At 41.5% G+C, this 14,642-nt stretch overlaps 1 protein-coding gene across 1 annotated transcript in view; it reads right to left on the bottom strand.

Moving 5' to 3' along the window:
• The window catches only part of LOC126094474 (bumetanide-sensitive sodium-(potassium)-chloride cotransporter-like), a 618,436-nt gene that overhangs the window by 41,240 nt on the left and 562,554 nt on the right, over positions 1 to 14,642 (bottom strand). The window contains 1 exon segment of the mRNA XM_049908865.1: positions 7,269 to 7,283. Coding sequence (XP_049764822.1) covers positions 7,269 to 7,283 — 15 coding nt within the window.

Below are 14,642 nucleotides of genomic sequence, written 5' to 3'. Positions count from 1 at the left end.
TCGGAGCGTGGAATGTCAGATCCCTTAATCGGGCAGGTAGGTTAGATAATTTAAAAAGGGAAATGGATAGGTTAAAGTTAGATATAGTGGGAATTAGTGAAGTTCGGTGGCAGGAGGAACAAGACTTTTGGTCAGGTGAATACAGAGTTATAAATATAAAATCAAATAGGGGTAATGCAGGAGTAGGTTTAATAATGAAAAAAAATAGGAGTGCGGGTAAGCTACTACAAACAGCATAGTGAACGCATTATTGTGGCCAAGATAGACACGAAACCCTCGCCTATTGCAGTAGTACAAGTTTATATGCCAACTAGCGCTACAGATGATGAAGAAATTGATGAAATGTATGATGAGATAAAAGAAATTATTCAGGTAGTGAAGGGAGACGAAAATTTAATAGTCATGGGTGACTGGAATTCGAGAGTAGGAAAAGGGAGAGATGGAAACGTAGTAGGTGAATATGGATTGGGGCTAAGAAATGAAAGAGGAAGTCGTCTGGTAGAATTTTCCACAGAGCACAACTTAATCATAGTTAACACTTGGTTCAAGAATAATAAAAGAAGGTTGTATACATGGAAGAATCCTGGAGATACTAGAAGGTATCAGATAAACTATATAATGGTAAGACAGAGATTTAGGAACCAGGTTTTAAATTGTAAGACATTTCCAAGGGCAGATGTGGACTCTGACCACAATCTATTGGTTATGAACTGTAGATTGAAACTAAAGAAACTGCAAAAAGGTGGGAATTTGAGGAGAAGGGACCTGGATAAACTGACTAAAGCAGAGGTTGTACAGAGTTTCAAGAAGAGCATAAGGGAACAATTGACAGGAATGGGGGAAAGAGATACAGTAGAAGAAGAATGGGTAGCTCTGAGGGGTGAAGTCGTGAAGGCAGCAGAGGATCAAGTAGGTAAATAGACGGGGGCTAGTAGAAATCCTTGGGTAACAGAAGAAATATTGAATTTAATCGAGGAAAGAAGAAAATATAAAACTGCAGTAAATGAAGAAGGCAAAAAGGAATACAAACGTCTCAAAAATGAGATCGACAGGAAGTGCAAAATGGCTAAGCAGGGATGGCTAGAGGACAAATGTAAGAATGAAGAGGCTTATTTCACTTGGAGTAAGATAGATACTGCCTACAGGAGAATTAAAGAGACCTTTGGAGAAAAGAGAACCACTTGTATGAATATCAAGAGCTCAGACAGAAACCCAGTTCTAAGCAAAGAAGGGAAAGCAGAAAGGTGGAAAGAGTATATAGGTGGTCTATACAAGGGCGATGTACTTGAGGACAATATTATGGAAATGGAAGAGGATGTAGATAAAGATGAAATGGGAGATATGATACTGCGCGAAGAGTTTGACAGAGCACTGAAAGACCTGAGTCGAAACAAGGCCCCGGGAGTAGGCAACAATCCATTAGAACTACTGACAGCCTTGGGAGGGCCAGTCCTGACAAAACTCTACTATCTGGTGAGCAATTGTATGAGACAGGCGAAATACCCTCAGACTTCAAGAATAATATAATAATTCCAATCCCAAAGAAAGCAGGTGTTGACGGATGTGAAAATTACCAAACTATCAGTTTAATAAGTCACAGCTGCAAAATACTAACGCGAATTCCTTACAGACGAATGGAAAAACTGGTAGAAGCCGACCTCGGGGAAAATCAGTTTGGATTCCGTAGAAATATTGGAACACGTGAGGCAATACTGACCTTACGACTTATCTGAGAAGAAAGATTAAGGAAAGGCAAACCTACGTTTCTAGCATTGTAGACTTAGAGAAAGCTTTTGACAACGTTGACTGGAATACTCTCTTTCTAATTCTAAAGGTGGCAGGGGTAAAATACAGGAAGAGAAAGGCTATTTACAATTTGTTCTGAAACCAGATGGCAGTTATAAGAGTCGAGAGGCATGAACTGAAGCAGTGGTTTGGAAGGGAGTGAGACAGGGTTGTAGCCTGTCCCCGATGTTATTCAATTTGTTATTGAGCAAGCAGTAAAGGAAACAAAAGAAAAATTTGGAGTAGGTATTAAAATCCATGGAGAAGAAACAAAAACTCTGAGGTTCGCCGATGACATTGTAATTCTGTCAGAGACAGCAAAGGACTTGGAAGAGCAGTTGACCGGAATGGACAGTGTCTTGAAAGGAGGGTATAAGATGAACATCAACAAAAGCAAAACGAGGATAATGGAATGTAGTCGAATTAAGTCGGTTGATACTGAGGGAATTAGATCAGGAAATGAGACACTTAAAGTAGTAAAGGAGTTTTGCTATTTAGGGAACACAATAACTGATGATGGTCGAGGTAAAGAGGATATAAAATGTAGACTGGCAATGGCAAGGAAAGCGTTTCTGAAGAAGAGAAATTTGTTAACATCGAGTATAGATTTGAGTGTCAGGAAGTCGTTTCTGAAAGTATTTGTATGGAGTGTAGCCATGTATGGAAGTGAAACATGGACGATAAATAGTTTGGACAAGAGGAGAATAGAAAAGCTTTCGAAATGTGGTGCTACAGAAGAATGTTGAAGATTAGATGGGTAGATCACATAACTAATGAGGAGGTATTGAATAAAATTAGGGAGAAGAGGAGTTTGTGGCACAACTTGACCTAAAAAGGGACCGGTTGGTAAGACATGTTCTGAGGCATCAAGGTATCACAAATTTGGCATTGGAGGGCAGCGTGGAGGGCAAAAATCATAGAGGGAGACCAAGAGATGAATACACTAAGCAGATTCAGAAGGATGGATGTAGCAGTTGTAGCAACACGCTCATTACTTGGAAACATTCTTACATCTGCACACCTTATTATGACAAGTATCTTTCTACGAGAATTGAGAGATTTTTTTACTACCTTATGAAATGCCATATGGCTAATGAATGATGTTTCATGCCTTCCTTTGTACATATTTGTTCATTTTCTTTAATATCTAGTTCCTAGCTGCACTGCAGCATTGGTTAAAATAAAATTTTATAGATGTACTAATATAAATATTTTATGCCTACAGATCCAGAAAAAAAGAATAACTTTGATGTACTTAAAAAAAAAAAACGAAGGAGCACAAAAACATATTTCCCTTCACAGGAATTGCATACAGAATTTTCTTTTCAAGTACTTGGTAATTTCTTTTGTAAAATAATTTGTGGTGCACCACTTTAATTACATAGACATTAAGATGTGAATATACATTTCCCTTGTCTGCATTGTTGTCTTTAGTGTAATATTTTTTCTGCTGGAGCTATGTCATGTTTAGATATTTAATTATTTCATTTTCTGTTGCTGTTTGCCAGGCATAGTGTTACTGAATTTTACTTTGTGTTACTCTGCTAAGCCAGTTTATTACTGATTTATTTTTCTTGTTTGCTGCTCATTGCCTTATATTAGTTGTAATATTGTTGCTTACTTTGCCAATTTGAATTTTTTTGTCATTGCTGTTCGTGTTAATTGTTTTGTGCTGCTGCATTGTCTCGTCCCTTAGTTTAGCATCTGAGCTCAGTAGATTTAAGTTAGCTTAAGAGGGGGTAGACTATATAAGAAACTAACTATGATGGATTGGAAGAAATGCATTGAGAAGCTATAAGAAAATGGTTTGCCCAAAAAAGAAAGTAGTGTACAGTGGAGAAAAACTATTTTTGAAAAAGTATGTGAACATATAAATACAGAAAGCATGCTTGGATAGGATTTTTTGGTGGAAACAAATGTTGAAATAAGACGAAAGATCTATCGAATGAAGTTTTGGGTTGGACTGCAGTACCAAATGTTACACTGAAAACAAACACTGTCCTTTCCTTTTGTGTTATCCCACTATGTTTTTGTGTACCCTTGTGTATTTGTTTTCTTCCTGTCTCTGTGTAGTTTCATAGATTTTTTTCTTCTTCTAATACTAAGCTATATTCACTATGATGAGGAATACTGTTATCCTCAAATATAATTGGCATTAATAATATGTTATTTACCTTGTAAATATGCTTAGACATTATTCATTCTGTTTTGTTTTAATGCTCATGTGTGAAGTTGATGTTTCGCAAGTTATTCTGATCTTTTATGTATGTACTCATGTCATAATTCCTGTAACACTGATGTATATGTTATTTCTATTCTTTTGTAAAGCCTGTATTACTACAAATGTTATCTGTATTGTTATGTTTTTAATTATGTATTTTGTACCTTTGTAATTGTATTCTCATGTTATAATATTGTAATTGACACCAGTTCATCAAATTAAGTAACTTGTAAGCATTCATTTCACTGCACACATTTCTGTTGGTCATAGTAATGCACAATATGTGAGAAGTTGGGACTGTTAGTGTTTGCACGTGTGTTACTAATTCAGCAAGGGACTGGATAACAGCATTGCTGGTTCTAAGGACAATTCCAAAAACTTGTGCGTGCACAAGTGGTGGTTTATGGACTTGCTATCTTCTCTGCAAGACTCTTCGATGGTGATTGTGCACCTGCACAGTCGCAGCAGATGGCTGCTGGCCATCTCTACAAGGACTACAGTGGGTCTACACCTTTGCTGACTCACCAGTACCATTATCTCTACAAGGACTGCAGTGGGTCTGCACCTCTGGTGGCCTACCAATACCATAATCTCTACCAGGACTACAGTGGGTCTACTCTGTGATGACCTACCTGCCAATATTCTTCAAAACTTCGACTGACTCTGCTGTGGGTTTGCTCTGTTGTGGCCCATTACCTGTCAGCATGTCAAGAGTCAGCACTGTCTTTCCGTTGGAAGGACAACACTACTTCTTCAAGACTGCATGGAAATCTACTACTTCTGTGTGCAATTTCTTTTACTAATGAGACTTTGTTAAAAAAAACTGTAGTTCCTATTATGATGAATGATCAGGACTAACTTTATGGACTGTGAGAAAATTTTAGCTTTTGACCAACATTGTATCAATAAGTGTGTGCATTTGATTTCTTTGTTATTGTAATTATGAAAAATTTTATCAAATCATTATTGGCCACTGCCCAAAACAATTTGTAAAATTTTTTGTGGGGAGCATGGGGGCTATGTAAGTAGGCTGTTTATGTTTTCTTATTGGCAACGTTACGTAGCGCTCTGTATGAAAATCACTGGCTGTGCTGTGTGCAGTCTGTGGCTAGTTTGCATTGTTGTCTGCCATTGTAGTGTTGGCCAGCTGGATGCAAACAGCGCGTAGCGTTGCGCAGTTGGAGGTGAGCCGCCAGCAGTGGTGGATGTGGGGAGAGAGATGGCGGAGTTTTGAAATTTGTAACACTGGATGTCATGAACTACTATATATATTGATGTGTTGGCAATGTGCCAACACCTTGTAGATAGAGGAGGCCGAAATGCGCGCTATCTAACGCAGACGGGCGTGAAGTCTGGAACAGGATACATATGAATGCACTAAAGAAAAGTACGTAGCTTCTGTTTACTTAACTTTAATTCATCCTTGTGGTACATCGCTCTTGACTATACAAATGAGACTCTCTCCAGAAATGGTTAATGGCGCCTTGCTAGGTCGTAGCCATGGACTTAGGTGAAGGCTATTCTAACTGTCTCTCGGCAAATGAGAGAAAGGCTTCGTCAGTGTAGTCGCTAGCAAAGTCGTCGTACAACGGGGGCGAGTGCTAGTCCGTCTCTCTAGACCTGCCATGTGGTGGCGCTAGGTCTGCAAATACTGACTGTGGCGACACGCGGGTCCGACATGTACTAATGGACCGCGGCCGATTTAAAGCTACCACCTAGCAAGTGTGGTGTCTGGCGGTGACACCACATATATTATGACTGTTAAGGTAAATACATTGTTTGTTCTCTATCAAAATCTTTCATTTGCTAACTATGCCTGTCAGTAGTTAGTGCCTTCAGTAGTTTGAATCTTTTATTTAGCTGGCAGTAGTGGCGCTCGCTGTATTGCAGTAGTTCGAGTAACGAAGATTTTTGGTGAGGTAAGTGATTTGTGAAAGGTATAGGTTAATGTTAGTCAGGGCCATTCTTTTGTAGGGATTTTTGAAAGTCAGATTGCGTTGCGCTAAAAAAATATTGTGTGTCAGTTTAAGCACAGTCTTGTATAAATTGTTCAAAGGGGACGTTTCACAGTAAGTACTGGGAGATGAAGAAGCTTGCACAGGATAGAATAGCATGTAGAGCTGCATGAAACCAGTCTCAGGACTGAAGACCACAACAACAACAACGTTCAGTAACAACAAAATGTTGATGATAAATCATGACGATGTCTAACAATACTTTCAAGTAACATACTGCGAATTGTGAACCGGAAATTCAGTAAAACTGCGTTATTTGGCGCTAGACGTCCTAATTCAGAATCATCTCTACACCACTCAATAACCTGTTTTGGCGGTACATCATTCGCATCTTGCTTCCGTGCTAAGTGATCTTTGAGATATGTTGACCGAATTGTTTAGCAGGTTCATCAGACGCTGGATATTTTTCAAGAACGTCGTTGATGGGTACGATTGGATTTAGGCCAGACGAATATGAGTACTTAATTATTCCGCGTGTGTTTTAGCTTTACAATAGCTTAGTGGTACGCTGTATGTGCAGTGCTCTGGTGTTAACAGCCACGATAAGAAGTTCGAACGAACTGAAGCGTACTGTAAACCACGATTCAAGAGAGATAGGAGCTGGCGAACTTTCGGCGCCATGAGTGTCAAGGCACAGATCAGGCGTCGTGTTTTTCTCATTTCTCTCGCTTGTGATTGCGCCAGTGTATGTCGTCATAGGTTTCACTTGCTGCTCTGTCTGCTAGCTCAGGCCATTATTACCTGATTTTGATTTCTTTCATTCATCTCAGATACGCAACACACGAACGTTTTCACGCACCGTTTATGCACTGTTAGGCACTGAAATTATAATACCAGGAAATTTTAGTTATTCTGCATATAAAGTACAATAGGAAAATTTACTTATTCTAGACATAATGTACAACACAAGAACACATGATTAATGTGACGACTTGTAAGAAGCCAGAATAACTACATTTGCAACACGGGCCGATGTGAGACATACGGGAAGTGAGCCAATGAGGTTCTGGAACGGTACGGACGGGGATGTGGAGTCATTCCGACTCCAGTGGAGGAGCATTAGGTTTCTCGGTTGAGGATCCATGGCGCGAACAGCCCGACGGAGACGGCTCCACAGATTCACGAGTGAACTTAAAACCCGGCGAGTTCAGAGACCAGGGAAGTGCGGTAAACTGTTCCTTGTGCTGTCCGCGGTAGCGTTACCGCCTATCACGCGCGAGACCCGGGTTCGATTCCCGGCAGGGGACTGGGTGTTGTGTGTCCTTCATCATCATTTTCATTATCATTGACTTCCAAGTCGCCGAAGTGGTGTCAACTAAAAAGGACTTGCAATGCGGCGGCCAAACTCCCCCAAATATGGCTTCCCGGCCAACAATGCCATACGATCATTTCATTTCGAACCATGAACGTACACAGCGAGCTACGTGACACGTTGCATTATCCTGCTTCTAAGCGACATTGGTTCAATGGAAAACACACTGCACCTGTCGTCAGTCAGTGGACGTCCAGTTGATGCACTGGAATGCAAAATACCAACCTCCGTCGCCGACGAACAGCAGTCAGCAAGTGTGCACGGACCAGGCGACTGCTGCGGAGGCCCATGCGCAACAACATTCGCCGAATAGTCGTCGAGAGACGCTTTTGGTAGCCCTTGTTCCATCTGGACGGTCAATTGCTCAACAGTTGCACGTTTATTCGCCCGTACACCTCGTCGGTCAGCCCAGTCATCTACGGCCTATGGTGCGCCACAGTTGCCTCGGTGCCAGTTGTAGACAGATCCATTTTGCCATGCACGGTATACTTTAACCACGGCGGCACTCGAACTGCTTATAAATTTAGCTGTTTCGGAAATGCTTTCACACCTGGCCCGAAAGACAATGATCATGTCATTTTAGATGTCAGACAAAACGCTCCCTTTCCGCATTATGATATATTTTTTGACATAGTCTCCTTTTAGACTTATACACTTCGACCAACGCTGTTCTAATTTGTTGATCCCTTCCGAATAATAGGAATTGTCCAAGTCTGCACAATAGTTATTAGTTGCTGCATTCACCTCCTCGTCTGAATAAACTCTTTGTCCCGCCAGCCATTTCTTCAAATTGGGGAACGAATAGTAGTCCGAGGGAGTTGGAATCCTATTTCCATTAATTTTGCGACCACAACAGCTGTGGTGTGTACTGGTGCTTTGTCGTGATGGAAAAGGACTTTTTGCGGTCCAATCTTCGGCGTTTTTCTTGCAGCTCGGTTTTCAAACTGTCTCGTAATCATGTATAATATGCACCTGCAATAGTTTTACCCTTTTCCATATAGTCGATGAGGATTAACCCTTGCGAATCCCAAAAGACAGTCGCCATAACCTTTCCGGACGAAGGACTGATCTCCGCCCTTTTTTGTGCAGATTCTCCCTTCGTAACCCACTGGTTAGATTGTTGTTTGGCCTCAGGAGTATAGGCTATTAATGTATCCATATTTCATCCACAGTGCGAAACGACGCTTTAAGTCCTGCGGATTCTTCCTGAACAGCTGCAAACCATCCTTGCAACATTTTACACTATTCCGTTTTTGGTCAAGCGTGAGCAATCGTGGAACCCATCTTGAGGATAGCTTTCTCATGTCCAAATGTTTATGCAAAATATTATGTACCCGTTCATTCGAGATGCCCACAGCACTAGCAATCTCAAGCACCTTAACTCTTCTGTCAACCATCATCATATCAAGGATTTTATCAATTACTTCTGGAGTCGTAACCTCCACAGAGCGTCCAGAACGTTGAGCATCACTTGTGCTCATACAGCCACTCAGAAAATTTTGAAACTGCTTATAAACTGTTCTTATCGAAGCTGCAGAGTCACCGTAACTTTTATCAAGCTTCTCTTTAGTCTCCTGAGGCTTTTTGCCTTTCGTAAAGTAATGTTTAATCACCACACGAAATTCTTCTTCGTCCATTTTTTGACAATCACTCGACTTCCTCGATTTACACGAATGCCAAACACAAAGAAATAGACCAATATGGCTGAAACTTGATGTGCGTTCTTTCCAAAGATGCTGCTAACTAAATATGACCTCGATACGCGCCGGTGGTGCCATCTCTCGGACTTTGCACAGACTTTTCAAACGCACCTCATTTATACCCTCCACTGCTAGTGCCTCATTTATACCCTCCACTGCTAGTGCTGCCACTTATGTCTGTGAGTGGTTATTGTACGTTGACGTGGAACATAGGCGGTAATCTCATTAATGGGACTGGAACGTGTATTTAGAGGTGATTTGGGTGTGTAGAGGACGTGAAATTTAGTACATAGAGTTGCCATATCTGGCCAAGAAAATAGTTCTAACCCGACTGGACATCTAGGCGAACTGAAGTTCGATGACGTATACGGGTAAGTCATTCTGATGTTTCGACTCTAGGCAGACCTCATCAACCGTAGCGGCTGGCGAGTGGCTGCGTGGCGGTCTCTCGGCGACCGCGACCCTCTACCAAATGTTTTGAAACGGTGAGAGATCTCGAGAAAGTGATGATCCTACCAACAATTGAACATCATCTGTATCAAATTAGGAGAGGACAGTAGAGCGGATGATGTAATTTCGGCCTATCGATATTGTTTCCTCGGTATATTGATACGTATCTTCGATACCTTATCCAAAATGTCGATATCAAAATGACAATATCGAGTGCCGATATTTTTATTCTATATTATTTGTCTTTCACAATTTCCGAAAATATCTTAAGTTGTTCTTCTGATATTGCAGTAGAACATAATTTCACTTTTACTGTGTGAAGGAGTCTTACTACTTTTTAAGCTTTCATCTTATCTAATCTTTCTCGTTGATTGTGCGAAGCAACTGTAGGTGGCACAAAAAAATAAGTCCGATTGTGCTGGGGGGTGTCGGTGTGAATGGTATAACAAGATTCCGATGTGAACAAACAGCACACCAGTTGCGTTAAAATAAACAATTTGCTGATGAACAAAAATCTGAATAACAAGATTGGTCTTTGCGGTTGACGGAGACGTGTGAGGGGAAATGCTGACGTAATAGGCGCTCGGCGCTACCAACAAATCTGCAGCGTTTAGCTTTACCGTGCGATTTTGACGCTACAACTGACAAATCGCTGCAGTTGGCAGAAATGAAAAAAACAGGGAAGTCGACATGAAGTGTTCCGGACACATGGGATATGTGACGAAACCGAACGACGTACCCATCGGACACCTTTTATTGTGACACTTACATGCAGTTAGGATTGTTAGCAAAACGGTTATTGCCAAGCGTGAATTTGCATCGTTTGCCTTTCAATTCTTGCCTCAAGAGGGATAGGCAGGCTGCTAGCTTGTTCATGTACAGAATATCTAATAATAAATCATTCTTAAATATGCAGCTCAATACCAGCTCAATCTGCAGCTGATATTTTTATGTGCCGATATAACGACATTTTTTCTGTCGATATATCGATGTAGCTATACCTGTTCCGAGAAATGGAGTGCTGATAGTGACCCGTTGTAGAGTTCGATGTATTTGATTCCCGAAATTTTTTAAAAATATCAACAGTCCTATAGGACAGCACGTGAAAGATGGGATCTTGCGTTATCTTGTTGAAACATAAAGTCAAGGCCTCAAAGTTTCGTGGAAGCTACTGGCCTTCAGACGTCAGGAATGAAACGGCTGTTTTCCTAATTATCGGCTACGCGAACCAATGGCACCTCACACCACTGAGTCTGTATGGCGATGACGAATGTAATATGGCAACTTCCGATATCATCAAACCTCCACACTCGGATACGTTCTTCGTGATGCTCTATGCATAAGGGAGACTCATCTCAAAAGGCTACATAGTGCCGCTCTTGTACCAAGTGTTGTTGTGCATATCAGTATCGACACGCCCACTCGCACCTCCCTGCGGTCTCTTCAAGGGAAGCCGCAACGATGGTCACTGCTCTGACTGTCCGTTGCGATTCAGACGTTGTCGCACTGGCCGTCTGGATACTTACATTGCTGCAAACAAGCTCATGCAACAAACATATGTCGTGGTTAAACGATTATGAACGGCGGAGCGAACGTCATGTCCGTCCTCTCGCACGGCAATGAAGTGGGGCCACTGAGATCCTGTGTGCCATTAGAGTATGGCTCATCTGAAATCGTCGATTGCATATTCGCTTGACAGTCGTGTGATCCTGACCATCGCAAGCAGTAGTTCCGGGGCACGGTAAACCACAGTCTACGTAGACAATGATACAGCAGCTGTCGAATTCAACACATGGTGGTACAGGTTTCTCCGTCCTAAATGAGACATAACGCAATTTTATCACAATCTAGAAAAATGAAATTTGTAAATGAGTACTCTGATGCGTAATCTCTCACGTGTGCTGTAAGTACGAGGGGCGTTCAATATGCAATGAAACACTTTCTTTCTGAAAATGGGTTGCTTTCATTCAGGATTCCAATCCATCATATTATTTCTCAGTCTTTTGACTACGAAACCATATTTTTCATCGTACTCTCCGTTCAAGGCGACGGCCTTACGCCATCTTACGGGGATGGCCTGTACGCCTGCACTCTACTGGTCGACGTCGGAGCGAACGTCTTGTTGCATCGATAACCTCCTCCTCATCCACGTATTGCTTCCGCACATATAGTCCTTCGTTGTCCTTTATGGTCTTCTATTAGGCGGCGAGGAACCCCTAGTGGTGAACAAGTGTGTCAGCACTACTAACAGAGACATCTAGTTGTGCAGAGAGCTGTTTCATTGTGTACGTCGGCCACCTCGAATGAGAGTGGCCGCACGTTCCAGCATTGCAGGAGTCACTGGTATGTGCGACAGGCCAGCACGCGGGAGATCAGACAAGTTTCTGCGATCTTATTGCGATGACGTCAGACGCTTCGCTCTAACGATTCACCGTGCTTTTGTTTACTGCCACGTCTCCGTAGACATTCTGCAAGCGCCTATGAATATCTGCGATGCTCTGGTTTTCCGCCAAAAGAAACACAATGACAGCTCTCGCCTTGGAATGCTCCTCTGTTACACACACCGTTTTGAAGGCATCCATTGGAATTTTATGAAACCATAGAGGCTGAAGCGGAAATAATTGACGATGTCCCACAACAAATTCTGCATTTTTTCAACCAAAACTGACCGATAAAAAAGTGTTGGATTACTTATTGAACTCTCCTCGTATGTATTGTTTCTCCTACATACTTCCAATGCGCTGAAGCATGAATCGTTCGGCAACAAAGCAAGTAGCACTGCTAAGAAGCGTACAGTCGTGGCAACCTTTAGATCACACAAGTTGCGGTCTGAACTTAGGTCACTGTATATAGACTAAATAAGACAAAAAATAGAGTAAATAAGAAAACAGACCAAAATAGACTAAATAAGACAAAATATGAAGCCAAATAAGTAGCTTTGTTACCACTGCCCATTTATTTATTTATCGTGTCAAAAGTACAGAAATATACATAAATATATATATTTTACATGTATAATTTTACACAAAAGAAGACCCAAAATTGGACACCTCAAGTGTATTTGGTGTAACTCTCTTAAGCTCTTGCATGGTGCAGGTGGTTGGTGATGAAGAACACAGAAGGAAATGGCTGTCAGTCTTCTCAACGCCACGCTGGCAAAGAACTGAGTCCACAGAGAAATCGCAAGTCCGCAGATTGATCTTGCATCTCGTTGTGTTTGATCGTAATCTATTGACCACTTCTCCATATGTCCGGGGGAAAGTTCTTCCTTGGGAGCCATCCATTCTCACAAATACCGACATTTCTCCCACCATCACGAGATTCTTGCAGCATGCGGATTCTCGATGAGAGCCTCAGTAGTTGTCAAGAAGCTCTTTCTTGATTTCAGCCTAGGATGTGTGGGCTGACGACCATATAGTGGATGGGCTTCTTTCGTCGTGGCCTAACTTTTCTCATATCTCACAGCTACCTCACGTCTGATTTCAGGTGGAGCTATGCCAGCGAGGCAATGGAGTTTGTCCGCAGGACTAGGTCTTAAGCAATCCGTGATAATCCGGCAAGACTCATTTAGAGCCACATCTACGTTGTACGAGAAGTGGCATGACTGGACTTGTACCATACCGAACATGCATATTCAGCAGTGGAATAACATAGAGCAAGCGCGCTTGAGCACCCCATGATGTACCTGTCAATTTTCGCACTATATTATTTCTGGCTGCCACGTTCTGTTTGGTGTTTAGGCTATGCTTTTTATATGTTAGCGCGCGATCCATAGTTACTCCAAGATATTTGGGAGTAGGATTATGTTCGAGTACGATGCCTCCCCTATTTAAGGATCTATTTGCCTGTTTATTCTTCAGGTGGAAAGCGCAGGTCCGAGTCTTGGCAGGATTAGGTTTCAAGTACTTCCCACGATAGTAAACAGTGAATTCTTCTAAAGATTTTGATAGCGTATCTTCTACAGTCTCAAAATAGTCAGTCTGAGTAGTGATAGCGTAGTCATCAGCATAAATAAAGCTTCGACTTTCTTTAGGGTTGGTTGATCATTGGTATAGATGTTGAATAACAGTGGCGCAAGCACGCTGCCTTGTGGTAGTCCATTTTTCTGAGTTATCCATCCACTTTTCTTACCCTGAAATTCCACAAAAAATCTGCGGTTCTGGAGAAGGTTTCTAATATTGCACATGAGTGTGAAGTCTTAAGTTATATCATAAACTTTATTCAGAAGGAGCGGATGGTTGATCGTATCGTAATCCGCGGATAGATCGATAAAGATAGCAGCTGTAATGAACCGTTTGTCATATCCCTCTTCGATGTGTTATGTTTAATATTTGAGATGTGTAACTTTTCCCTTCTCTGAAACCTGCTTGCTATGGTATTAGAAGAGGCCCCACCTTTCTAATCACTCTCTGAAGAATGGTCCTCTCCAGTATTTTATAGAGGTGGCAGAGTAAGGAGATAGGACTATAATTTTTGAGATATTTCCTATCTTTTTCTGGTTTCGGTATGGCAATTACTCTTGCTTTTCACCATACTTTAGGGATCTTGCATTCTCGAATATATTTGTTCATAAACTCCAGTAACCAAAGCATTGTAGCAGGACCAAAATTCTTGATTTGTTCTGCTCTAATGTCATCCAATCCTGCTGCTTTACCCAATTTACGTTTATTCAGGGCTGAATTGAATTCGTCAAGAGAGAAAGAAGGAGATAAGATACTATTCTCTTGATCCGTTTGCCTGAATAATTGTTTCCACTCTATATTTCTGGGTTTAGTTGATTTGCCATTAATGAGGAGTCGGTGAGCAATTTGGTGTGGTTTAATATTAACATATGTGTTGACCTGAGTGTTATCATTACTCAGGCGACGTAATAGCCTCCAGGCTTTTGGGTACTTTTACTCACGTCACAGTCGACCATTAATTGTACCCATTCTTCTCTCTTAGCCTCAGATATTGAAGAGAGGACATTCTGTGCAAGGCTTGATGTGGCTTCACTGAAAGGATCTTCTTCAAACTTTCTGTAGTATTATTAAAGAAGAGTGGCCGTTTCAGGTGTTATACTCTTGATACAGTTCATTCTGTATCCCCTTGGAATTGATTTTCGGGAGGAGGCATTAACGATGTTAACAAAATTCTCATATTGATCTATCACAGGATCT

The sequence above is a fragment of the Schistocerca cancellata genome, chromosome 8, assembly GCF_023864275.1.
Source record: "Schistocerca cancellata isolate TAMUIC-IGC-003103 chromosome 8, iqSchCanc2.1, whole genome shotgun sequence".
Classification (NCBI taxonomy): domain Eukaryota; kingdom Metazoa; phylum Arthropoda; class Insecta; order Orthoptera; family Acrididae; genus Schistocerca; species Schistocerca cancellata.
Note: the sequence above shows the minus strand (reverse complement) of the source record. Positions and strands in the feature narration are given on the sequence as shown.